Below are 25229 nucleotides of genomic sequence, written 5' to 3' on the forward strand. Positions count from 1 at the left end.
TCAAATAGAAGTTAGTTTTTAAAAGTCCTCAAAGCAAACAAAAAGTGAAAGTATAGATGCCTTTATAGAAAATCAATTACATTTTTGATGGTTCAAAGAGAATCCTGTGATATCAAAGATATGCCGGTTTTCCTTTTTAAAATAATAGATTCTCAAAGTATTGGGATACAACTTGAATGTTATACATTGATGCATATCTTATTTCAACTCCTACAACAATATTTTCTTGATGTTATGCCAAGGTGTTCTTTTATGGAGAAGATCACAATACAAAAGTGAGCATAAGAAACTTTTTATATTAGTCTCAAATTGACAGCAATGTATACATAAGTGATTATTAACAGAAAATAATTTTGAAGGCTAGTAAGAATACCTCCTCTTCCATTCCTTAAACAAGAGAGGAAAAAAATAGAGGCAAAGAACAGTGCTTTGCAGACTTGGTTTTTACCTGTATTTTAACAGTTAATTGTCATCTTTTGTTTTGGTTGGGGCTTTTAATCTTTATTACTTAATCTTTTATTATTTATTTATTTAATTTTTACTTGATTCATGGTTTCTTATAATTTGAAAATACATTTACCTCTTTATTTGCTTACCTTTGCATTTCCAGAGAACTGAAAGATAACCTTGGCAGTGATGATCCAGAGGGAGATATACCAGTCTTGCTTCAGGCTATCCTGGCAAGGAATCCTAATGTTTTCAGGGAGAAAAGCATGCAAAACAGATACGGGGCACAAAGTGGTAAGGAGTTTTGATTATTTATAAATATATAAATAGTTATAAATATGTAAATATTTAAACCAGAATTGATAAACTCTACTGCTGATTTTTGCAAAAAATGTTAAACTTCACTGCAAAGTTTAATTTCTAGGATAAGTGATTCAATTTTATTTTAAAGTAATTTTATTTTAATTTCTTTATTACTATGTTTCATATATTTGCCTTGGTAAATAAATAAAGTTGGGAAAATATACCTTAATCTTACTGAACATCTGTATGATTATAGTGTATTATTGTAGTGGTAGTTCTTAATAGTTCTGGGTAAACAATAAGGTTGAATGAACCATACTTAACAACTTCCCCACCATTCCAATTCTCAGCAATTTGTGATGCCCTATGTTTGTGATGCGCTACATATTTTACTGTTTTGACAGTTAATTATTTTCTGAGGTTTAGCAAGAAATACTTCTGGATAGCAAAGATTGAGAAAGGAAGAGACCAAGCAAAGAATTAGTCAGACAGATTCTACTTGTTGATCTGGAGACTTATTAAATCTTTTCTTTAAATACTAAATAATGAAATGAGTAGTAAAATTTCCAAAGTTTTTGCAGTCTGAGAATAAAGCTTTGATAGCACTGTAGAGATATAGATAGAAACGTTACTGGAGTCTGCAGGTGATAGAAAATGTATAATGTTTTTTGAGGGGAAAAATAATAAAATGAGATTATTAAGTTTGTTCACCTAGGCTAGGGAGTAAGCCATACAATCTTTGGGAAGAACTTGCTGAGGACAGAACACATAATGTTCCTTGAAAAAATGCAGAAATTTCCTGGAATGAAAATGTGAAACACACTACTAGATATTTAGTAGCTCTTTGTACATATATCCTGAAATTTCAGCTCTGAAAATGTTACCATTTTAAGTTAGCTTCCTGAAACACAGATAACAAGATTCTGTTTAGGAAGGAGATGTTGTTTATTGCAGGTTAGTACAAAGCTGAGTGCTTGCTGCCTTCCCAGAAATTAAGCACTCTGAATAAGATTTTCCACAAGATATTTATACACAACATTATAAAGTTAGTAAGCTTCCAAATCCATCCTCCTTACAATGATTGGTTAGTGATTATAATATGGTTGCATCACTATTTCTACTATCATGCATACACACACGAAGGGTCTTCACCTGGGGAGGGGTCTGTGTGGGGCTTAGTTGCTGGCTGGGGTTAAACCACAAGACTGTACTAATAGTTTTCTTACTGATTCCTAGTGATAGATGGCACTGAATATGGAAAAAGTTTTATTAATCGCTGTAGCAATTTGTAAACACATTTTTCTGTGACTCTTGACTAATTTTTTATTATTTCCTTTACAATGCAAGCAACCATAACATGTATTGCATTGACAGTAACTTGGACTTAAACATGTTAAGTTTCAAAAATGCTTCTTATGCAGGAGACTGCACACATCACTGACATCTAAATCTTACAGTTTCTGTTTGCACACTTTCTAATTATGCCATTGTACTCTGCAAGGAGCTGTAAGAGAAAGTCCCCCATACCCTCTCATATACCTTTACAGAATAGGTATGAAGCCCTGGGAATGGGTAGGCAGGCATGATGGGTAATATACAAGAGATATGTCAATGCTCAAGAAAGCCTACATCGCAACATCATCCACAAGGGAAAAAAAAGGGTTATAGTGAAGCGTTGCTGTATCTTGTCCTAACCAAAAAGGAGAGCGTGGTTGAAGCAGTGAAGGTTGAGGGCAACCTTGGGTGCAGCACCCACGAGATGGTGGAGTTCAGGATCTTATGTGGTAGAAACAGAATTCCAAGTAGAATCACAACCCTGAACTTCAGAAAAGCCAACTTTGCCCTCTTTTAAAAACTGCTGGGGGAAATCCTATGGCACAGGGTACTGGAGGATAGGGAGGCTCAGGACTGTTGGTTAATATTCAAGGACCATTTCTTCAGAGCTCAAGACCGATGCATCCAATGGGAAGGAAATCAAGAAAGGGAACTAGGAGACCAGTATGGTTAAACAGGGAAATGCTAGGTAAACTCAAATGGAAGAAGAGAATCTATAGACTGTGGAAAGAAGGGCTAGCCACTTGGGAGGAATATAAGACTGTTGTCTGAGAATGCAGAGAAGCAACCAGGAAAGCTAAAGCCTCCTTGGAATTAAACCTTGAAAGAGAGGTTAAGGACAACAGGAAGGGCTTCTTTAAATACATAGCAGATAAAACTAACACTAGAGGCAATGTAGGCCCACTGCTGAATGAGGTGGGTGCCCTGGTGACAGAGGATACAAAGAAGGCTCAATTGCTAAACACCTTTTTTGCCTCTGTGTATACATCTGGAGGATGTCCTCGGGAGCCCCAGGCCACTAAGGCCGCTGAGGAATTCAGGGTAAAGGATGAGTTTGCCTTGGTTGATGAGGGCTGGGTTAAGGATCAGTTAATGAGGCTGGACATCCATAAATCCATGGGTCCTGATGGGATGCACCCACGGGTGCTGAGGGAACTGGCAGATGTCATTGTTAGGCCGCTCTCCATCATCTTTGGTAAGTTGTTGGGAACAGGAGAGGTGCCTGAGGACTGAAGGAAAGCAAACGCTACTCCAGTCTTCAAGAAAGGCAAGAAAGAGGACTCAGGTAACTACAAACCGTTCAGCCTCACCTCCATCCCTGGAAAGGTGATGGAACAACTCATTCTTGATGCTGTCTCCAGGCGCATCAAGGACAAGAGGCTTATCAGGAGCAGTCAACGTGGATTTACTAAGGGGAAGTCATGTCTGACCAACCTGGTGCCCTTCTATGAGGATGTAACTAGGTGGATGGATGATGGCAGAGCAGTAGACATAGTTTATCTTGATTTCAGTAAGGAATTTGACTCTGTCTCTCACAGCATCCTTGGAGCTAAACTGAAGAAGTGTGGCCTTGATGATCAGGTAGTGAGGTGGGTCAGAAGCTGGTTGAAGGATAGAAGCAAGAGAGTTGTAGTCAAGGGGATGGAGTCTAGTTGGAAGTCTGTTTCTAGTGGAGTCCCTCAAGGGTCAGTACTGGGACCAGTACTATTCATTAAATTTATTGATGACCTGGATGAGGGCGTAGAGTGTACTATCAGCAAGTCTGCTGATGACACAAAGCTGGGTGGAGTGGCTGACACCCCAGAAAGCTGTGCTGCCATTCAGAGGGACCCGGACAGACTGGAGAGTTGGGCAGGGAGAAATTCAATGTATTACAACAAGGGCAAGTGTAAAGTCTTACATCTGGGAAAGAACAACCCCAGGTACCAGTATAGGTTGGGGACTAAGCTGTTGGAGAGCAGCAAAAGGGAAAGGGACCTGGGGATGCTGGTGGACGGAAGAATGACCATGAGCCGACAACATGTCCTTGTGGCCAAGAAGGCCAATGGCATCCTGGGGTGCATTAGAAGGGGTGTGGTCAGTAGGTCAAGAGAGGTCCTCCTCCCCCTCTACTCTGTCCTGGTGAGGCCAAATCTGGAATATTGTGTCCAGTTCTGGGCTCTTCAGTTCAAGAAGGACAGGGAACTGCTTGAAAGAGTCCAGCGCAGAGCAACCAAGATGATTAAGGGAGTGGAACATCTCCCTTATGAGGAAAGGCTGAGGGAGCCGGGTCTCTTCAGCTTTCAGAAGAAGAGAATGGGGGATGACCTCATCAATGTTTATAAATATCTAAGGGGCAGGTGCCAGGAGGATGGAGTCAAGCTTTTCTCAGGGGTGACTAATAATAGGACAAGGGGCAATGGTTATAAACTTGAGACTAGGTGGTTCCATAAAAATATTAGGAAGAATTTTTTCCCTGTGAGGGTGACAGGGCACTGGAACAGGCTGCCCAGGGAGGTTGTGGAGTCTCCTTCCCTGAAGACATTCAAAGCCCACCTGGACATGTTCTTGTGTGACCTGCTGTAGGTGACGCTGCTTTGGCAGGGGGGGTTGGACTAGATGAACTTTTGAGGTCCCTTCCAACCCCTACCTTTCTATGATTCTATGATATGTTGGGCAAACCCCTGTCATAGGGAGGTATGCTGTCTACCTGGAGCCTGGGTTAGGGATGTCACTAGGAAACTTCCTAGCCTGGTGAGGTCTTCAGACTACTACCCCTTACTGATCTTTCATGAAGGAGGAGAGGAAGTAATGACTGGCAATTAAAGGAGACTTTAGGGCCTTGGGATGAGTAGCAAGAGATTCTGGCACACAGTTCATCTTTTTGTCTGTTCTTCCAGTCACAGGCAGTGACACTGGAATGATTAACCATATCCAGATCATTAATACATGGCTCTATAGCTGGTGTCACAGCCACAGATTTGGGTTCTTTGACAAAGACACCAGGGTTATGGACACCTAACAGGAGACACCTTTCTCAAAGGGGGAAGAGGGTCTTTGCTCAGGAGATTGACAGGCTAATCAACAGGGCTTTAAACTAAATGGGAAGGGGGAAGGGGAAAAATCGGCAGGCTTTCACATAACAAGCCATGGGATGACACACCAGAGTTGGTGGGATGTGGAGCTAGTAAGAGCTCTCAGCCCATTGTCCTGAAGCATGCTGGGAACACAGCAGCACAGTCAAAGTCTCATGGAGATAATCCAGCAGCTCCTAAGGTAACAGTAGTGAACAGGGAAGCATCAGGGAAACACCTTAAGGGAATTAAGAAGCATCTCTCATGAATGGTGACACGGCAGACTGGCCAGCTGAAGTGCCTCTAGATAAACGCATGCAGCATGGGCAACAAACAGGAAGAATTGGAATCTACTATTCTATTGGAAGGCTACAACATCGTGGCTATTACTGAAACCTGGTGGGACGAATCCTACGACTGAAGTGTGTGCTATTGATGGATATAAGATATTCAGAAGGGACAGGAACGGAAGGAGGGGTGGAGGTGTTGCCCTCTATGTTAAGAAATGGATTGAATGCAAGATGTCCCTAAAGAATAGCCATGAGCAAGTTGAAAGCTTATGGGTAAGAATTAGAAATCAAGGCAACAACGGAAACCTTATGGTTGAAGTCTACTAAAGGCCTACTACAGGATCAAGAGGAACCTATTGATGAAGCATTCCTCCTCGAGCTACAGGAAGCACCACACTCACAGGTTTTCATCCTGCTGAGGGACTTCAACCACCCTGACATTCATTGGGGAAGTAACACAGCAAGCTGTAGGCAACCCAGGAGGCTCCTGGAGTGCCTCGATAATTTTCTCAGACAAGAAATAAGACACCCCTACCCAAGGGGATGCAATACTGGACCTATTGGTCACCAATGCAGGTGAGCTAATCAGGGAATCTCAAGACTGGAGGCAGCCTGGGCTGCAGTGACCACGCACCGGTGGAATTCATAGTGCTAAAGGTTATGAGTCAGTCAAGGAGCACAGTCAGGACCCTCAATTTCAGAAAAGCAAACTTCCAGCTCTTCAAGGAGTTAGTCAACAGGACACCCTGGGAAACGGTCCTCAGAGACAAGGGAGCAGAACAGAGCTGGCAGATCTTCAAGGACACTGTCCATAGAATGCAAGATATCTTGATCCCCAGGTGTAAGAAATATAACAAGGAAGAGGAGAAACCAGCATGGCTGAGCTGTGACCTGCTGGTCAAACTAAAAAGCAAGAGGAAACTGCGCAGGCAGTTCAAATAGGGATAGGTATCTTGGGAAGAGAATAGGGACACTGCCCAATTGTGTAGAGATGAGGTCAGGAAGGCCAGGGAACAGTTGGAACTGAACTTGGTAAAGGATGTGAAGAATAACAAGAAGAGATTATACAGGTACAAAGGAAAAAAGGAAGGTCAAAAAAACCATACCCCCCCTGAAGAGCACCTCTGGTGAGCTAGTAACAACAGAGGTTAGTAACATAACAACAAAAGTTGAGTAACAACAAAAGGCTGAGGTTATCAACAACTTTTTTTCCTCAGTCTTCACTGGCAATCCCTCTCCCAGCACCTCCCAAGTTCAAAAACCACAAGGAGGGGGCAAGAGCAGCAGAGTCCCTCCCACTGTAAGTGAAGGCAAGGTTTGTGACCATCTGAGGAACCTGAAGATATACAAGTCCATGGAACCTGATGAGATGCATCCCAGAGTCCTGAGGGAACTAGCAGATGTAGCTGCCAAGCCAGTCTCCATGATATTTAAAAAGTCATGGGGTCAGGTGAAGTCCCTGGGGACTGGAAGAAAGGAAACATCATGCCCAATTTTTAAAAGGGTAGAAAGGAGGATTCTGGGAACTACTGACCTCTCAGCCTCACCTCTGTGCCTGAGAAGAACAGATCCTCCTAGAGGGACCGATAAGGATCACGGACGACAGGAATGTGATCCAAGACAGCCAGCACAGCTTCACTAAGGGCAAATCCTGCCTGACCAACCTAGTGGCTTTCTATGATAGGGTAACTTCATCAGTGGACAAGGGACGACCTATGAATGTGATATGTCTTGACTTCTACAAGGCCTTTGACACGGTCCCCCACAATATCCTACGCACCAAGTTGGAGAGATATGGATTTGATGGGTGGACAGTTCACTGGATAAGGAATTGGCTGGATGGTCTCATCCAGAGGGTAGCGGTCAATGGATTGAACAAGTCCCAGCCTGACACCACAAATGGGACTGGCATGTTACCTCTATAACTTCACCGCCCTCAGTGACATTGCAGAACAGGTATAGGGCCTTGTGGGAGGAAATGGTAGGCAGTGCTGAGAATATCCCACATAGGCCAAAACTACCATCAAGGCCAACTTGCTCTAAACCAATCATCTTGATGCATTCCAGAAAGGAAAAAAGAAGGGTTACAGTTGTGGGTGACTCCCTCTACCTGGGGGTATTGGTTCCTAGTTGATTTACTATGAGCCGGCAGTGTACACAGGTGGCCAAGAATGCCAATGGCATCCTGGCTTGTATTAGCAACGCTGTGGCCAGCAGGTCCAGGGAATTGATTCTTCCCCTGTACTCAGCACTGCTGAGGCCACACCTTGAGTACTGTGTCCAGTTCTGGGCCCCTCAGTTCAGGAAGGAGTTTGAGGTGCTGGAGCAGGTCCAGAGAAGAGCAATGAGGCTGTGAAGGGACTCCACCACAAGTCCTATGAGGAACGGCTGAGGGAGCTGGGGTTGTTTAGTCTGGAGAAGAGGAGGTTCAGGGGAGACCTCATCCCTCTCTACAACTACCTGAAAGGAGGTTGTAGCCAGGTGGGGGTTGGTCTCTTCTCCCAAGTAGCTACTGGTAAGACAAGAGGGCATGGTCTTAAGCTCTGTCAGGGGAGGTTTAGGTTAGATATTAGGAAGAAATTCTTTACAGGGAGGGTAATCAGGCATTGGAATGGGCTGTCCAGGGAGGTGGTGGATTCTCTGTCCCTGGCATTTTTTAAGAAAAGACTGATGTGGCACTGAGTGCCATGGTCTGGTAACCACAGCGGCAGTGGAGCAAGGGTTGGATTTGATGATCTCAGACATCCTTTCCAAACCGGCTGATTCTATGATTCTTTACCATGAGGGCAGTGGAACCATGGAACTGTGGTGTTCCTCAGGGCTCAATTATAGGGCCCTGGGGCAACTGGTGAAGAGATCTGGACGGTCTCATCCAGAGGGTAGTGGTCAATGGATTGAAGTCCAGATGGAAACCAGTAACAAGTGGTGCCCCTCAGGGGTCCATACTGGGACCTGTACTGTTTAATGTCAATGATAGAGGCAGCGGTATTGAGTGCACCATCAGCAAGTTTGCAGATGACACAAAGCTGAGTGGTGCTGTCGATAAGGAAGAGGGATGGGATGTCATCCAGAGGGACCTGGACAAACTGGAGAGGTGGGTCCAGATGAACCTCATGAGGCTCAACAAGACCAAGTACAGGGTCCTGCACCTGGGTCGGAACAATTTGCACTCTAAGTACAGGCTGGGGGATGAGGTTTCAGAAAGCGGATCTGCAGAAAAGGACTTGGGGATGCTGGTGGATGAAAAGCTGGACAGGAGCCAACTGTGAACGCTTGCAACCCAGAAAGCCAACCGACTCCTGGCTGCATCAAAAGAAGCACGGCCAGCAGATCGAGAGAGGTGATTCTGCCACTTTGCTCTGCTCTGTTAAGACCTCACCTGGAGTATTGCATCCAGCTCTGGAGCCCTCAATACAGGAAGGATGTGGACCCAACGGAGCGGGTCCAGAGGAGCGCTGAAAAAATGATTAGGGGGTTGGAACGCCTCTCCTACAAAGACAGGCTGAGGGAGCTGGGGTTTTTCCGCCTGGAGAAGAAAAGTCTCTGGGGAGACCTAGTTGCAATCTTCCAGTATCTGAAGGGGGCCTACAGGAAAGCTGGAGAGGCACTGTTTGCAAGAGCTTGTAGTGATAGGATGAGGGGAAATGGTTTTAAATTAGAGAAGAGTAGATTTAGATTGGATATTAGGAACGAGTTCTTTACCATGCGGGCAGTGGAACCATGGAACAGGTAGCCCAGGGCGGTAGTTGAGGCCTCATCCTTGGAGATACTCAAGGTGAGTCTTGATTAGGCTCTGAGCAACCCAATCTAGTTGAGGATATCCCTGCTTACTGCAGGGGATTGTACTAGATAACCTTTAGAGGTCCCTTCAAGCCCAAATTATTCTATGTTTCTATGATATCGGTTTTCTGACATCTCAAGCTGTGTTTTTTATACATAGTGCGTTCCTCAGCATTTAGTATTAATGCTAAAATGGATTTATGTGTGTAACACTTTTCCAAGCAAAAAAAAGTGGTGCTCAGTATTGAGCGTTATGTGTTAAGGCAACTCCTTCTAGCAATGGTATGTAGGTTGATATTTATATCAATAACCCAGGCAATGCTACAGGCTTGGGGAAGAATGGCTTGAAAGCTTTCAGCCAGGTTCCTCAGATGGTCAGAAACCTTGTCTTTTTTGGAGGGGAAGGGAGGGGAAGAGGGACTCCCACAAGGGAGTTCTGTTTGTTTCTGGTTTTGAATTATCTAGATTGTGTTCCCCATGTTGTTCCCCCCCTCCCTCAAGCTATAAGAGAGAACTGTTTTTCACTGAATAAGCTCAAGGGTTTTTTTTTAAATGGCATTTAAAATTGATTCATTTATACATATTCTGTCATTCTTTTAAATAAAAAACTACTGCATCTGTTGTTCAAAACTAAATTTAGGGAGGAGACAACAAATTGTTCTGTTTTTAAAGTATTTTAAAAGTGCAATCTGTGCTTTAAGCGTAAAATGAAACTTTGTATAGTTGATACTCATATGGTCTTATTCTGTAATCTTTCTGTACATGAATGTTAAGGGTTAGTAGTTTGACTACTACCTAGCTGTGGTGAGAGTGGCTGTGAGAGGTGAGCTGTGAGCGTATATGCCAGGTGCTGCCTCAAACACAAAACCACTGGAGTTTCTTCCTAACTTACCTCTGTGTGAGGCAAGCAGGGTCCATTTGAACAAGTACTGCAAGAGATGAGGATTCCCCTTCTGTTACTTGGGACAGCAAAATGTCTGCTGTACTGAAATATGGAGGTCTCTGACTTTTTTCAGCACAACATGAGAATTTCACTCCTGCTCTGGGCTAGTTTGTGTGTGCTTATGCACTTAGAATACAGCACTTCATACCTACTGGGAGGTAGTAATGACTGCATTCCTGAGAGATTATCACATCTCTGCTGGGAAGAGAGGGTGACGGGGAAGATTTCTGAAACTAGCGAATGTGAATATTGAAATCGGTGATAGTAATTCAAGGATTGATGGCTCCCAAACTCTGGACTGGGGACTGCTGTCAGCCTTCAATCTAAACTTCCGTTTAAAATATTTGCATTATTGATGCACTTTTTCCCATTGCTGTGGATCAGTTGCTGTGACTTCCCAAGCTGCAGTGTGCATGTCAATTCTGACACTGTTTTAGCTGTAAGACATTCAAGTCTGTCACTAAAATCACCTGCTTAAAATTCATGTAAATTTTTGAGTACTTACATCACTTTGAGTATCATGTGGTGGCTATGAAATTCTTTATACCTATGTCAAAGAGAAGAAAAAAAAGATTCCTTTAAATTCTACCTAATAAAGATGTGAGTTTCAAGCACATTGGTACTTGTGGCTTGAAGTCTAATATGACTGAATTTCCAAAGCATGACTGTGGGAGTCTACAGGTAGGATATTGGTGGTTCTTTGCAATTGAAAATATTTCAACATCTTTGATAACATTCCTTATAAGTGTGATGGAGGTGGAATAGAAAGCTGCTTTCTCTAGGTAGAAAGGAACCACTAAGGCATGGGAGAAGGGAGAATATTATGCACCACTCAGCCTGAGATGATTGCTTGCTGTACTTGTTCTGAAAATGGGAGATAAGTTTTCTGTGTTCCTCTGACTTGTGAGGTTTCAAAATTTTTTACTTATTGGCACAATGAGTACTGTACCTTCCAGTGTGGGGTGTGGAGTATATGTCCTGTTATAAAATGTTTTTATTTACTGTCAGGTTTTTGGCTAAGCAACAGAGGAAGGAACTGCCATTGATATTTATAATTTAATTAATACTGTTTTAGTGAACACTCCTTTTATGTCATGGTTTGAAATAGACATCTTACATAGAATTGATCTTTTTTTAAAATGTTTTCTAATAGTTGTAGGTAGAAGATGTTAATTTCTATAAAGCTTATAATCTTTTTGTATATAATAATTTCTGAAATGAGAGACTTGATTGATTATAAAGGAAATGCATGTAAAGTAATGCTGCTATCTTCGTCTTAACAGGGATGATGATGACGCAGTTCAATATTTCTCAGAATTCCATGCGAGGTAGTCCTGCATCTTCCAATTATCAACAAACTACTATCTCACATAGCCCTTCCAGGTAACACTTTCTTTTAAATGGGGTGGAATGGGCATTGAACTGCAAATTCTTCCTACAGTGACAGTCAATTCTTGTTGCAAGTATGTGAAGAGAATATGATCAGTGTCAAGGCAAATTTTGCATTTGTCTGATAGCAGGGTGAATTTATTCAGCTGGAGAAGAAACATTTTTTTTATAGTGAATTAGTCTTTGTATTCTAAGGGCTAGTCATGATCTCCTGGTCTCTCTTCCTCACATAATTTTGGCAAACTTACTTTCCTGCTTAAGGAATCCTGCTGCCTCCTGTCACCCCTCCAGCTGTTCTCTGCCTGTGGTAGAGGCTGAGACTGGTTGCAGAAGGATAGAAGAGAAGAGGCTATATATTCTCGCATGTATAGCAGTACCAATGTGACAGGAGGATTGGGAAAAAGGCTTGTTAAAGCATGAAGTACTGCTACCCTCACAGAAAAGAATTTCTTCCTTATGTCTAATGGAAATCTCCCCTCTTCAAGTTTGAAACCATTTCCCCTTGTCCTCTCGCTACATGCATGTGTAAAAAGCCCTACCCCAGCTTTCTTATAGGCCCCCTTCAGATATTGGAAGGTTGCTCTAAGGTCTAAAAAATCCATTAAACATTATGTCAAAGAAAGCCAGTGTTGAACTGTGCTGTTATACAGCCAGGAAATATAATTTTTTTCTGTGGGCTATATTTGTAATAGAGAGGTTTTTAAAAATTGCACATGGTTTTGCTATTAATATGTTATTGCAATATTTAGAATCATAGAATGGCTAGGGTTGGAAGGGACCTTAAAGATCATCAAGATTCAACTGCCCTGCATGGGCAGGAACAGCTTCCACTAGACCAGGTTGCTCAGAGCCCCATTCAACTGCCAGGGAGCGGACAGCCACAGCTTCTCTGGGCAACCTGGGGCAGGGTCTTACCACCGTCACAGTAAAGAACTTCTTCCTAATGTCTAACCTGAATCTCCCCTCTTCATGTTTGAAACCATTTCCCCTTGTCCTCTCGCTACATGCTTGTGCAAAAAGCCCTACCCCAGCTTTCATGTAGGCCCCCTTTAGGGACTGGAAAGCTGCTATAAGGTCACCTTGGAGCCTCCTCCTCTCCAGGCTGAACAACCCCAATGTTCTCAGCCTGTCTTCATAGGGGAGGTACTCCATCCCTCTGAGCATTTTAGTGGCTCTCCTCTGGACTCTGGACTTGCTCCAAGAGCTCCACGTCCTTCCTGTGTTGCGGGCTCCAGAACTGGACACAGTACTCCAGGTGGGGTCTTACAAGAGCAGAGTAGAGGAAGAGAATCATCTGCCTTGGCTGGCTGTCTATGCTTCTTTTGATGCAGTCCAGGAGTCAGTTGGCTTTCTGGGCTGAAAGTGCACATTGCTGGCTCATGTTAAGTTTCTGGTCCACCCCCACCCCCAAGTCCTTCTCCTCAGGGATGAGGAGAAGGACTCCTCACCACACAGTTTGGTGTCATCAGCAAACTTGCTGAGGGTGCATTCAATTCCACTGTCCATGTCACCAAAAAGATGTTAAACTGTACTGGTCTGAGTACTGAACCTTGAGGAACACCACTCATCACAAATCTCCGTTTGGACACTGAGCGATTGATCACAACACTTTGGGTGTGACCATCCATCCAGTCCGTGCTGGTAAAGACAGAAGCAAAGTAGTCATTGAGTACCTAAGCCTTCTCTACATCTTGGGTGACCAGCTCTCCTTTTTCCTTCTGGAGTAGTTCCACATTTTCTCTAGTCTTTGTCTTATCATTGACATATCTGTAGAATTTTTTCTTGTTGCCATTAACCCCCCTTGCCAGATCAAATTATCTCTGTGCTTTCATTTTCTGAACCTGATCTCTTGCTTCTCTGACTACTTCTCTGTATTTCTCCTAGATTATCTGTCCTTGCTTCTATCCTCTGTAAACTTTGTTTTTAGCCCTAAGTGTGTCCAGGAGTTCCTTGCTCATCCATGCTGTTCTCCTGGCACTCCTGGCCTTCCTCTTAATTGGTACAAATTGGTCCTGGGCATGCAGGAGGTGATCCTTGAAAATGGACCAGCTTTCCTGGCCTCCTTTCCCATCCAGGGCTTTTTCCCATTCTACCCTGCTAAGCAGATCCTTGAAGAGACCAAAGTCTCCCGTTTTAAAAATGAAGTGCCATCAGGTTATTTCACACTTTTCTCACTGCACTAAAGATCTTGAATTCTACAGTGTTATGGTCACTGCAGCCTAGTGTCCCATTGAGTTTTACATCACTCACCAGCCCATCTCTGTTGGTGGTGAAAACAAGGTCTAGCAAAGCTCCTTTTCTGGTTGGTTTCTCTTCCATTTGGAGGAGGAAGTTGTCATCAATGCACTTCAGGAACTTCCTGGAATGCTGGTGCTTTTCTGTGTTGTCCCTCCTGCAGATGTCGAGGTGATTCAAGTCCTCCATGAGGACCATGGCTTGCAAATGCGAACCAGCTTCTGTCTGTAAAGAGGGCCTCATCTACCTGGTCATCCTGGTTGGGTGGCCTGTAGCAGACTCCTATTACGATATCACTTGCCCCTGACTTCCCTTTAATCCTGACCCATAGGGTCTCTGTCAGCTCCTCATCCATCCTCAGGCAGAGCTCCATGGACTCCAGCTGGTCATTGATATAGAGAGCGACACCTCCTCTTTTGCCTTTCCTGTCCTTTGTAAACAGTTTATACCCAGCCATCCCCACACTTCAGTCATAGGAGCCGTCCCACCACATATCGGTGATACCAATAACATCATAGCCCCGCAGGCATGCAGACATGTGCAACTCCTCTTGTTTATTCCCCATGCTTCATGCATTCACATAGAGGCATTTGTGATGTGTCCCCTTTGAAGCAGCCTTACTGGCAGGGGTTGTATCTGTCAGCACACATGCTCTCCTGTTGGCCTGTGATTCTTTTTCAGGCTCAGAGCATGTTAGTGGTTCTGTCCTCAGTGTGATGGGTGTGGGTTGACCTTAGGATCCCCTCCCCTGGCACCCCTAGTTTAAAGCCCTCCTAACTAAATTGTCCAGCCTCTGGCCAAATACTCTTTCCCCCTTCTCTGACAGGTGTATCCCATCAGCCCCCAGCAGACCAGGTTTATCAAAATGAGCCTTATTGTCCAAGTAGCCAAAGCCCTGATTATGGCACCACTTCTTCAACCATTTATTGTCTTGTCGAGTTCTGTCTGCCCTTTTCCTTTGAGTCAGGTCCTGCCCAAATGCCTACCACATTATAGTTCTGTTAGATGAAGTTCTTTGAAATATTACTGGAAAAATTATATTTAGAGTAGTTGGCTCCATGTTAATCCTAGTAAGCTAGTTGTTAATAAATGAAATCTTAGCTGTCACTTTCATTGAGACTTCTAGGACTAACTTCCAGAAATTGTACTTGTTTTAGTAAATATACAGAACTTATTTTAATAAATATTTGTGTCATTGTTTCCTTATCCTAGATGGAGGTCTTATGAATGCTTTTTATTCTGTTATTTCCATTTAATAATGCAGTACCCAAGCTGTGGTAATACCAGGATCTTAAGTAATAATTGAAGTTGGGAAGATAATGATAGCTTAAAATACTGCTTTTGAATGGGTTTCTTGATTGTGTTGGAATTTTGTCTCTTACGGAAGTTACAATGTTCCAGAAGTATAATATTCCAAAAGAAATAATAAATTTGTCTAAATTTTCTTTTCCAACTTTTAAAAACTGCTTTGTTGTTTTATTTTTAGCCGGTTTGTGCCACCACAGACAAGCTCTGGTAACAGATTTTTGGCACAACAAAACAGTCCAGTGCCTAGTCCATATGCTCCTCAAAGTCCTGCAGGATACATGCCATATTCACATCCTCCAAATTACGCACCACATCCTCAGATGCAGCAAGGTAAGTATGTGATGCTTATTTTATTCTCCTATCTCATGTCAGCTTTACCTTCATGTTCATGTTTCACATCTAATTTCTCTGAAGAGTCACAAGCTTAATGCAAATCTTTGAGATGATAGGGAGTTTTTTGGGTATGATTAAGCTTTCCTTTCTTGACTGTACAGAGTGGTAACTGTCTTGGGTTAGTGCAGTGGTGTTTTGGAAGCAGGGGAGCTACAGGGGTGGTTCCTGTGAGAATTTTCTGGAAACTCCCCCAGTTCCAATGCTGGCCCCACCTCTGCCCAAGGCTGAGCAGATATGGGAAGCTGGATGCGCTTCTGTAACATGTTCAAGAAAGGGAAAATGAAACCGCAAAAATAACAACAACAACAACAAAAAAATCAGCAGAGGAGGTGAGAGCAATGCCAGAGCAGAGAGCAGAGACACCTTGGTCAGTGAGGAAGTAGGGGGAGAAGGTGCCTGAGCAGAAATTTCCCTGCAGCCCATGCATGGTGAGATGGCAGCTGTCATCCTGCAGCCCATGGAGGAGCATGGTACAGCAGATATGGACCATGAAGGATCACAGTGGCCTGATGTGGATCTGCAGCCTATGCAGGATTGTGGAGAGGGGAAGGTATGGACCTGCAGTCGTGGAGGACCCTGTGCCAGGGGAGGTGACTGCACCCAAAGCAGGCTGTGCAAGGACTCTTTGGGTGGTCCGCACAGGAGCAGTCTGTTCCTGAGTGACTGCACCTTGTGAGAGGGACTTATGTTGGAGGGGTTTGTGAAGGACTCTCTCCTGTGAGAGGGACCCCGCATTGGAGCTGGGGAAGGCTGTGAGAAGTCCTCCCCAGGAGGAGGAAGGAGCAGCAGAAACAGCATGTGGTGAACTAAATGTAAATCCCCCTCCCCCTGTCCCTCTGTGCTGCTAAGGGGGAGGCAGGAGTGAAGTAATTTGGGCCCAGGAAGAAGGGTGGGGTGGAGGGAAAGTATTAAGATCTGGACATTTTTCCTCTTATCCTGATAGATTAAATTATTTTTTTCTTCCCAAACTTTATCTGTTTTGCCTATTACCTTAATTGGGGAGTGGAAATCTCCCTGTCCTTGTCTCGATTAACAAGCCTTCAGGTGGATTTTCTCCTCCCTATCCCATGGTGGAGGTGGGTGAGCCTGGTTCATACTGGCTGGGCTAAAAACATGACAGTAATATATACTTTATTTTTTTAAGAAAGGAAGATGAAAAAGTAAAACACATGTTCATGCTATGCTGTCCCTCCCCTAGGCACACCTGTTTTATATAGTTGTCTCATACATGACAATAGAAAAATCAAAACAAACCAAAAGCTTTTATTTGTTAGCTATGGCAATCTTATTTGTACTAGTTATAACCTGAATTGTAACTCCTAAGTTTTGCTGACAGCTTATTTAACCCTACCAAAACTTTGTAGTGTAGACTAAGTTGGCTAGAATTATGCTCAAGGTATGCAGTAACTGGCAAAATGACTTTTAGAAAGAATGGATTTCTTTGTTCTTCTCTCTTCTAAAATCAATATTGAACAACAGGAACACTGCTAAGTATAGGCTTTTTTTGTGTGTTTGTGAAAGTAGAATTGTCATTGGATTCTTTTAAAATGTCTGTTCTTAAAGATTAGCAATGAGCTTTGAATTTATTTCTATATGTAATGTTGCATATCCTTGGAAGTTACTAAATGTAGTGAATACAAATTGTATAGGGGAAAATAATGATTTCTATAATGTATATGATGTTTACTGTAATTAGAATAGATGTGGAGAGAAGCTTGGCTAATCTGTACATGGAGTTTAGGTTTTAAATGATTGAAAATTCAAATCTTAGATATCTAATTTTATTCAAGGTTTTTGTGGCAAAGGGATTCAATCAAGAAAGTTGAATTCTTGTTCAAATTCCAAACCTCTTGCATCCAACTCATTAATATATCCATTATTATGGTGTTTTCTCTGAAATTTCTTAAAGTTGATGACTGTGCGAATGTATCAGTATAGTTGTTTTTTTTTTTTTTGGTGTTTCAGCTTCAGTGTCCAATCCCATTGTCACAGCTGGGATGAGGAATCTCCATGAAAACAAAGTTTCAAGTCAGTTGTCTGGAAATTCAGCTAATCATCATGCTGATAATTCTAGACATGGCTCAAATGAAGACTACCTACAGATGGTGCACAGGCTAAGTAGTGATGTATGTTACCTAGATAATTTTCTTATGATACAGCAAATATTTACTATAATAAAGGAAGTATGTGTTTAGCTGCCTTAGAAGTCAGATATTTTTAGTATAAAAAATAATGTATAAAACCACTGAAAATATATTTCAGTTTCGTATATGTACAGTCACCTGTGCAGCTTTATTTTTTTCTAGATATCTCTTTCCTTTGGATCAATTTTAACATTGATTATGATGATATCATGAAAAGTAAAAAAAATCTTACATGAATTTATTTTAAAGAATTGTAGAGTGTTTCTGCATTTATTGTAGCAATATCTTGATGCAAGCAATACTAGATTCAAAATAGGTGTATAGTTAACTTGACTTTCTGAAATTACCCATAACTGTAAATTAATATTGACATATTTGAATAACCTATCAGGTAATATAGTAGTGTTTTGAAAGGCAGAAATTCCTTTGGACACTTTTTCTTACTGGTCTATTATGCTCTTTTATGGCCTGGTTTCATTATAAGAAGTTTTCACTTAGTGACTTTAGTTCATGTGGGATAAATTCTTTCTGAAAATCTTGAATCGAAAGAGAAAAAAAACCAGCAACATTTTTCCCACAGTGTTCTAAACTTCTTAATGAGCACCTCATCCTGTGGATTAAGCATGTTGGGATTCTTCTTTACAAGTTTGGCACACAGTCTCTTAACAGATCTTAAGGGGATAGCAATTAAGTTTCATTTTTATTGACTTTAGCTCTTTGAACAGTGTGATCATAGTGATGCCTACAACAGTAGGCATAACAGTAGTTACTAAACTTCATCAAAACTTGGTATATTTTATTTAGCTTACAAAAATTGTGGACAACTCTTGTCTTCCTAAATTAGCTTGTGGAAGCAAAAAAAAAAAAAGTGTTTTATTCAACAAGGCTCCCTAAATCCCTTACCAGCATTAATACACTAGAACTCCAAGAGAATTGCTCTTGTTTTATTTTAAATGCAAGAATTATGCTGATGAAAAATATTAGCTAAGAAGTAGTATCTTAAACAAGAGAGTTTTGAAATGAAGGAATCTATTAATACACAATCATCAGATGTTTTTCTCAGTCTGCTTCAGAAATGCAAATTCTTCAAAATAATAAGCTGTTCTTGGCATTAAGTTTATGTATATCCTCCAAATGTGTTAAAGGTACACTTTAAAGGAAATCTCTGTTTTGTTAAGAGAAGATTTTTGTAAAATCTTTAGTATTAGGATAGTATTAGGATAATTCATTTCACAGTGCTTAAAGAGTAAGTATTTATAAATGTTCACCCCTAGTTTTGTGATCCAAACAATGTAACTATATCCTAGTTCATAGTCCTAGAATGTCAGGTTGGAAGGGACCTCAAGGATCATCTGGTCCAACCTTTCTAATATTATTGTTTATGTGAGATGTCCCAGCACCCTGTCGAGCTGAGACTTAGAGCTTTCCAAAGTAGGGGAATCCACCACTTCCCCTGTGAGACCATTCCAATGTCTGACTGTCCTCCTGGTAAAAAATTTTCCTCTTCAGTTCTACCAGAATCTTGCCAGGAGCAACTTGTGCCCATTGCCCCTTGTCTTGTCCATGTGACTCCTTGTAAATAGGGAGTCTCCATCTTCTTTGTAGCCCCCATTTAAGTACTGGAACACTGTAATAAGGTCTCCCCTAAACCTTCTCTTCTCAAGGCTGAACAGACACAGTTTTCTCAGCCTCTCCTCATATGGCAGGTGCTCCAATCCTCTGGTCATCTTCATGGCTCTTCTCTGGACCCTTTCCAGCCTGTCCACATCCTTTTTGCATAGTGGGGACCAAAGCTGAATGCAGTACTACAGTAGTTCATGGGAACATTAGAAATAAAATTCATTCAAAACTGACAGACTATGAAAATGTAAAACATACCCTCATTGTTCAGTTTAATTGGAGAAATAATAGAGTAATTATACTTTTAAAAGCTGATTTCAGCAGAAAGCAATTTGAAGAATTTAGATTAATTATTTTGCATCTATGTATGAATAATAAGCTTGATCATGCAGACTTTTCAGAAGCTGTGTGACCTTTGGCATAGATAGTTATGAATAAGGATTATTAAATCATAGAAGTTTAATTATCATTTTGCATTTGTCTTAGTTTTAGGATTTTGTCACTTTAAAAATTATTAATAGTTACAGGATATTGTGTATTTGCAGTATATGATTTTACAAAATCAGCAAGTATACCATTGAAGCTTTTCTTTGCAAATGCTTCAACCTAAGGACCATTTTTTAATAAACTTTAGAACATTCATAGAATCTAAGTTTGTGCTTACATTTCAACATTTGATGAAGTTCTGAACTAGGAAACAATAAATGAGCACTTCTGAAAATATGTCAGCTACAGTATGAATGGAATATGTACTTGAAAGGTCATCTACCTAGTTAATCTGTTGAGTTCATTTAATAAACGGTGCCTTTGCCTGTGTCCTTGGCAGTCATGGCTAGAGGACCTCTCCTGCCCTAATAAAACATATATACTAAAAATTTACTAAGCTTCCCTCCCCTGATAATTGGGTTTTTTTGAGATTTATTACAATTCTAAGATAAACGAGGTTTGGAAAAAAAAACAAACAAACAGCTCCATAATTTCAGTGTATTAAATAAATAAGTTGTACATCAGGAAATTAATTTTCACGCATCACCACCACTCATGTAAGGGCAAAAAGAAGTAATTGGTGACTTCCTTCTGAGTGGAACCAAGGGTCCAATATGCTGACCAGACCCAACTCACAGGAAAGTCTGCTGTCTCTCTGGGGCCAAGGTAAGAGACATCATCAGAAAACTCCCTAGTTTGATAAAGTCCTCAGACTATTACCCACTAGTGGTTTTTCATGTTGGTGGTGAAGATATGGCAAGAAGAAACCCTAAAGCAATCAAGGGATTTCCAAGCCCTGGGACCATTGGTTAAAGAGTCAGGTGTGCAGGTGGTATTTTCTTCAGTCCTTTCAGTAGTGGGGAAGAATATTGAATGGAGTAGGCAATCCCAGCTAATGAACATGTGGCTCTAAGGCTGGTGTTATAGGCAGAACTTTAGGTTTTTTGACCATGGGATGGTCTGTTCTTCATCGGGTCTACTGATGCCTGATGTCATGCACCTCTCACAGAAAGGGAGAAATTTTGCTCAAGAGCTAGCTGGATTGATTGATAGGGTTTTAAACTAGATTTGAAGGGGGAAAAGGGCAATAGCAGGCCAGTCAGTGATGAACAGTGGGAAGGCTTGTCAAAGTCTGAGGAACCGTATCCTAGTGAGATTCTTCAGTCTGCTTCATCAAGAGGTTGGAACAATGGACAACACTGGAAGTGCTTCTATATGAACGCACACATCATGAGGAACAAACAGGAGGAGCTAGAAGCCTTGGCCCAATTGCAGAGATATGACATTATTGGCATTAGTGAAACCTGGTGGGATGAGTCTGTGACTGGTTTGCCATGATGGATGGTTACAGGCTTTTCAGGAGGGATAGACAGGGCAGGAGATGTGGGGGGTTGGCATTATATATACTGGAAGGGCTGGAATGTGTGGAGCTTGCAGATGGTGATGGCACAGTTGAAAGCCTCTGGGTGAGGATCAAGAAGCAAACATTTAAAACAGACGTTGTCATGGGAGTTTGCTATAGGCCACACAATCAGGATGAGGAAACTGATGAGTCATTCGTTAAGGAGCTATGGGATGCCTCCAAGTCATCTGCACTTGTCCTCATGGGGGACTTCAATTTACCTGATATCAACTGGGAGCACCACATAGCTGGGACAAGCAGATCCAGAAGATTCCTAAACCATCTGGATGATAACTTTATGGTACATGAATGAATGAACCAACCAAGAAAGGTGCCTTCCTTGTTTTGTTACTTGTAAACAGAGAGGGTCTTGTGGGAGGCTGCCTTGGCCACAGTGACCATGAAGCAGTCAAGTTTAATGTATATGGTAGTAGGACGAAAACTGACAGTAAGACCTCAACTCTGGATATGACGAAAGCAGAATTCAGGTTGCTTGAGGAACTGCTTGGTAAGGTCTTTCTCTGCTGGGGTCCAGCAATGCTGGTCACTTTTTAAGGACCACTTCCTAAGAGACCAGGTGATAGCAAAATGCCAGAAGTCAAGCAGGCAAGGTAGAAGGCCACCTTGGCTGAGCAGAGATCTTCTACTAGAACTAAGGCACAAAAGGAAGGTGTATGGCCAGTGGAAGGAAGGACAGACAACATGGGAGGACTATAGGGATGCTGTTCACCACTGTAGGGCAGAAATCCATGCAGCTAAAGCTCAACTAGAGTTGAAGCTGGCCTGCACTGTGAAGTATAATAAAAAAGGCTTTAAAAAATACGTTAATGGCAAAAGGCAGGCCAGAAACGACATTGGTCCATTACTTGATGATCATGGACACCTCATAAATAGAGATATAGACAAAGCAGAGATGTTTAATGCTTTCTTCACGTCTGTCTTCAACATTGATGGTGGGCTTGAGCACCCCCAGAGCCCTGGGCTAGCAAACCATGACTGTGCAAACAATAATCTCCCAATCAGCCCTGAACTTGTGCAGGATTTGCTGCTCCAGCTGGATCCTTATAAGTAGATGGGGCCTGATGGGATTCATCTAAGGGTACTTAAAGATCTGGCGGAGGTCATAGCGAAACCTCTCAATGATTTTTCAATGCTCTTGGGAATCTGGAGAGGTACCAGTTGACTGGAAGTTGGCAAATGTCCCAGTCTTCAAGAAGGTCAGCAGGGATGACCCTGGTGACTACAGGCCTGTTAGCCTCACCTCAGTGCCTAGTAAGATTATGGAGAATATTATTCTGGGAGCTATTGAAAAACACCTAAAAAATAACACAGTCATTGGTCCCAGCCAACATGGGTTCATGAGGGGAAGGTCCTGCTTAACTAACTTGATTTCTTTCTATGACAAGGTAACCCACCTAGTTGACCAAGGGAAACCAGTTGATGTAATCTTTCTGGATTTCAGAAAGGCCTTTCATACTGTCTGTCACACTATCCTTCTAAATAAAATATCCAGCATCCAGCTGGACAAGCACATAATGCGATGAGTGACCAATTGGCTGATGGGTCAAGCTCAAAGGGTCATAATAAATGGGATCACATCAGGCTGGCATCTGGTCACTAGCAGGGTTCCACAGGGATCCATTTTAGGGCCAGTTCTGTTTAATATATTCATAAATGACTTAGATGCAGGACTTGAAGGCTTACTAATTAAGTTTGCAGATGACACCAAATTAGGGGTAGTGGTTGACACTCCCAAGGGCAGAGAGGCCCTGCAGAGGGATCTAGACAGATTGGAGTTCTGGGCAAATGCCAATTCTATGAAGTTTAACAAGGATAAGTGCCGGATCTTGCACTTGGGACATGGTAACCCTGGATATTCATACACCCTGGGGAAAGAGAGGCTGGAGAGCAGCCCTGCAGAAAGGGATCTGGATGTTCTGGTTGACATCAAGTTGAACATGAGAGGGCAGTGTGCCCTGGCAGCCAGCAGAGCCAACTGAGTCCTGTGGTGCATCAAGCATGACATTGCTAGCCTGTTGAGGGAAGTGATTGTCCCACTTTACTCTGCACCAGTGTGGCCCTGTCTTGAGTACTGTGTGCAGTTTTGGGTGCCACAGTACAGGAAAGATATAGAGCTACTAGAGAGTGTTCAGAGGATGGCTACGAGGATGGTGAAGGGTTTAGAGGGAGAGCAATATGAGGAGCGGCTAAAGGCACTTGGTCTGTTCAGCCTGAAGAAGAAGAGACTGAGGGGAAACCTCATTGCAGCTTACTGTTTCCTCACTAGGGAAGGAGGAGGAGCAGGTGCTCACCTCTTGTTTCTGGCGACTGATGTTAGGACCCAAGGGAATGGTAGGAAGATGTGCTGGGGGAAGTTTAGGTATGATATAAGGAAAAGGTTTTTCACCCAGAGGGTGGTTGAGCAGTGGAACAGGATCCCCAGGGAAGTGGTCACAGCACCAAGCCTGCCTGAGTTCAAGAAGTGTTTGGATAATGCTCTCAGGCACATGGTGTGATTCTTGGGGTGCCCTATACAGGGACAGGAGTTGGATTTGATGATCCTGATGGGTCCCTTCCAACTCAGCAGATTCTATGATTCTATGATAATTAATTTTGACTTGCAATAAAACACACATAAGTTTAAGGTATAGTTGTTTTTTGCATTGAGTCTGAATATTGGATTTCTTTGTACATGAGACTTTCCTCACGTGAGGCACCATTGCAAAAAATAAGTGTAATTTATAACACAGCATGAGTTTTAGAGTAATTTTACTGTGGGAAAGGGAAAAAAGTGAATAAAATTGTTTTCTAAGTGCACATGGATGGTGAAATTGATGAAATCTGGTTTTGTATGGATTTATGTTATTTGCTTTGTAATCAATTTCCATAAATATCAAACATTTTTTTTCTTCTGCCTAAGCAGTGTGAACTATGCCTTCACAAGGCATAACATGCACTGTAGCTAGTCTGCAGCTATGCATGCGGAAATCAGCTGTTTGGCCATTGACAGAGGGAATTTGTAGTTGCCATTCATCTAGGATGCTGCAGTGGGAGTGCTACAGATTTTATTCAGTCTTGATATGTGTATGCTGAAGGGTATAAATACAAAATGTTAGTTTGCTTAATTGCAAAAGTAAGATGGCATTCTAATAAAGTTTAAGGGTAGATTAAGTGAAAAAAAAAAAACGGTGAGTTTGTTTTAAAAAATCTATTTTTTGTGCTCAACTTCTTTCTGCTTTTCAGCTCTTTACTATGAGTTCACGTTACAACAAACTAAATGAAATGTCATGTCAACCAAAAGTGCTTATTTAGCACTTTTTTAGGACTTATATAACACTTAGACGTATACATAGTTTTATTTTTCTGTGCATTTTATTTTTCTGATTCTTCTTAAGGCTAATTGTGCTCTGGAATGTTGTCTCTGTAGTAGTATAATAGCAGTCTAAAGTTTTTAAAAAAATTTCTAATATTTGTTGTGTGCTTTTTCATACAATCCATTTTATCAGTATATGTACAAATTTCAGTATTTTATCAAATGTTCATGTTCATAATGTTAATTTTTTATCATTGTCACTTTAGGATGGTGATCCTTCAATAAGGAATGCTGCATCTTTTTCCTTGAGGTCACCACAGTCAGTCTGCTCTCCAGCAGGAAGTGACGGAACCCTTAAAGGTAGTCTAGCAGTCATATATATCAATGTATTGTTTTACCAATTTTAAAATACAGAGCTTAAAGAGGTATTTAGTTAGTTGTCCTGACTTTTGTATTCAAAAAGTACTAGAGTATGTTATTAGCCTTTGGATAAAAAATAGTTTTGAGCTCTGATCCAGAAGAAATTTCTGAATGTCAAAAAATTGACTAATCATACCTCAAAACAAAGCTAAAATTTATGGAGGGCAGAAGAATTTTAAATTCTTTCAATTATGAAGATTAAATTCTTTATAAGAATGGTTTCAGTTGCTCTACATAAGAAATGGTTTAAAGGCAGCATTATGAGTATTGAACTCAACCAGCTCAAAAGTGTTTTAATGCGCAGCATTCGTCTTGATTGCAATGATCAAATTTTAAGAATGTGAAATTAAATAATAGAATAAATAAAG

The 25229-nt window shown here is 41.8% G+C and overlaps 1 protein-coding gene across 1 annotated transcript in view; it reads left to right on the plus strand.

The window, feature by feature from the left end:
* LOC103532556 (nipped-B-like protein) overlaps nucleotides 1-25229 on the plus strand; it is a 100242-nt gene that overhangs the window by 51280 nt on the left and 23733 nt on the right. Inside the window, exons 4-8 of the mRNA XM_030468350.1 lie at nucleotides 611-741; nucleotides 11435-11534; nucleotides 15262-15413; nucleotides 17442-17602; nucleotides 24708-24801. Coding sequence (XP_030324210.1) covers nucleotides 611-741; nucleotides 11435-11534; nucleotides 15262-15413; nucleotides 17442-17602; nucleotides 24708-24801 — 638 coding nt within the window. The remainder of the gene's footprint in view (nucleotides 1-610; nucleotides 742-11434; nucleotides 11535-15261; nucleotides 15414-17441; nucleotides 17603-24707; nucleotides 24802-25229) is intronic.

Source organism: Calypte anna, chromosome W, assembly GCF_003957555.1.
Source record: "Calypte anna isolate BGI_N300 chromosome W, bCalAnn1_v1.p, whole genome shotgun sequence".
NCBI lineage: Eukaryota > Metazoa > Chordata > Aves > Apodiformes > Trochilidae > Calypte > Calypte anna.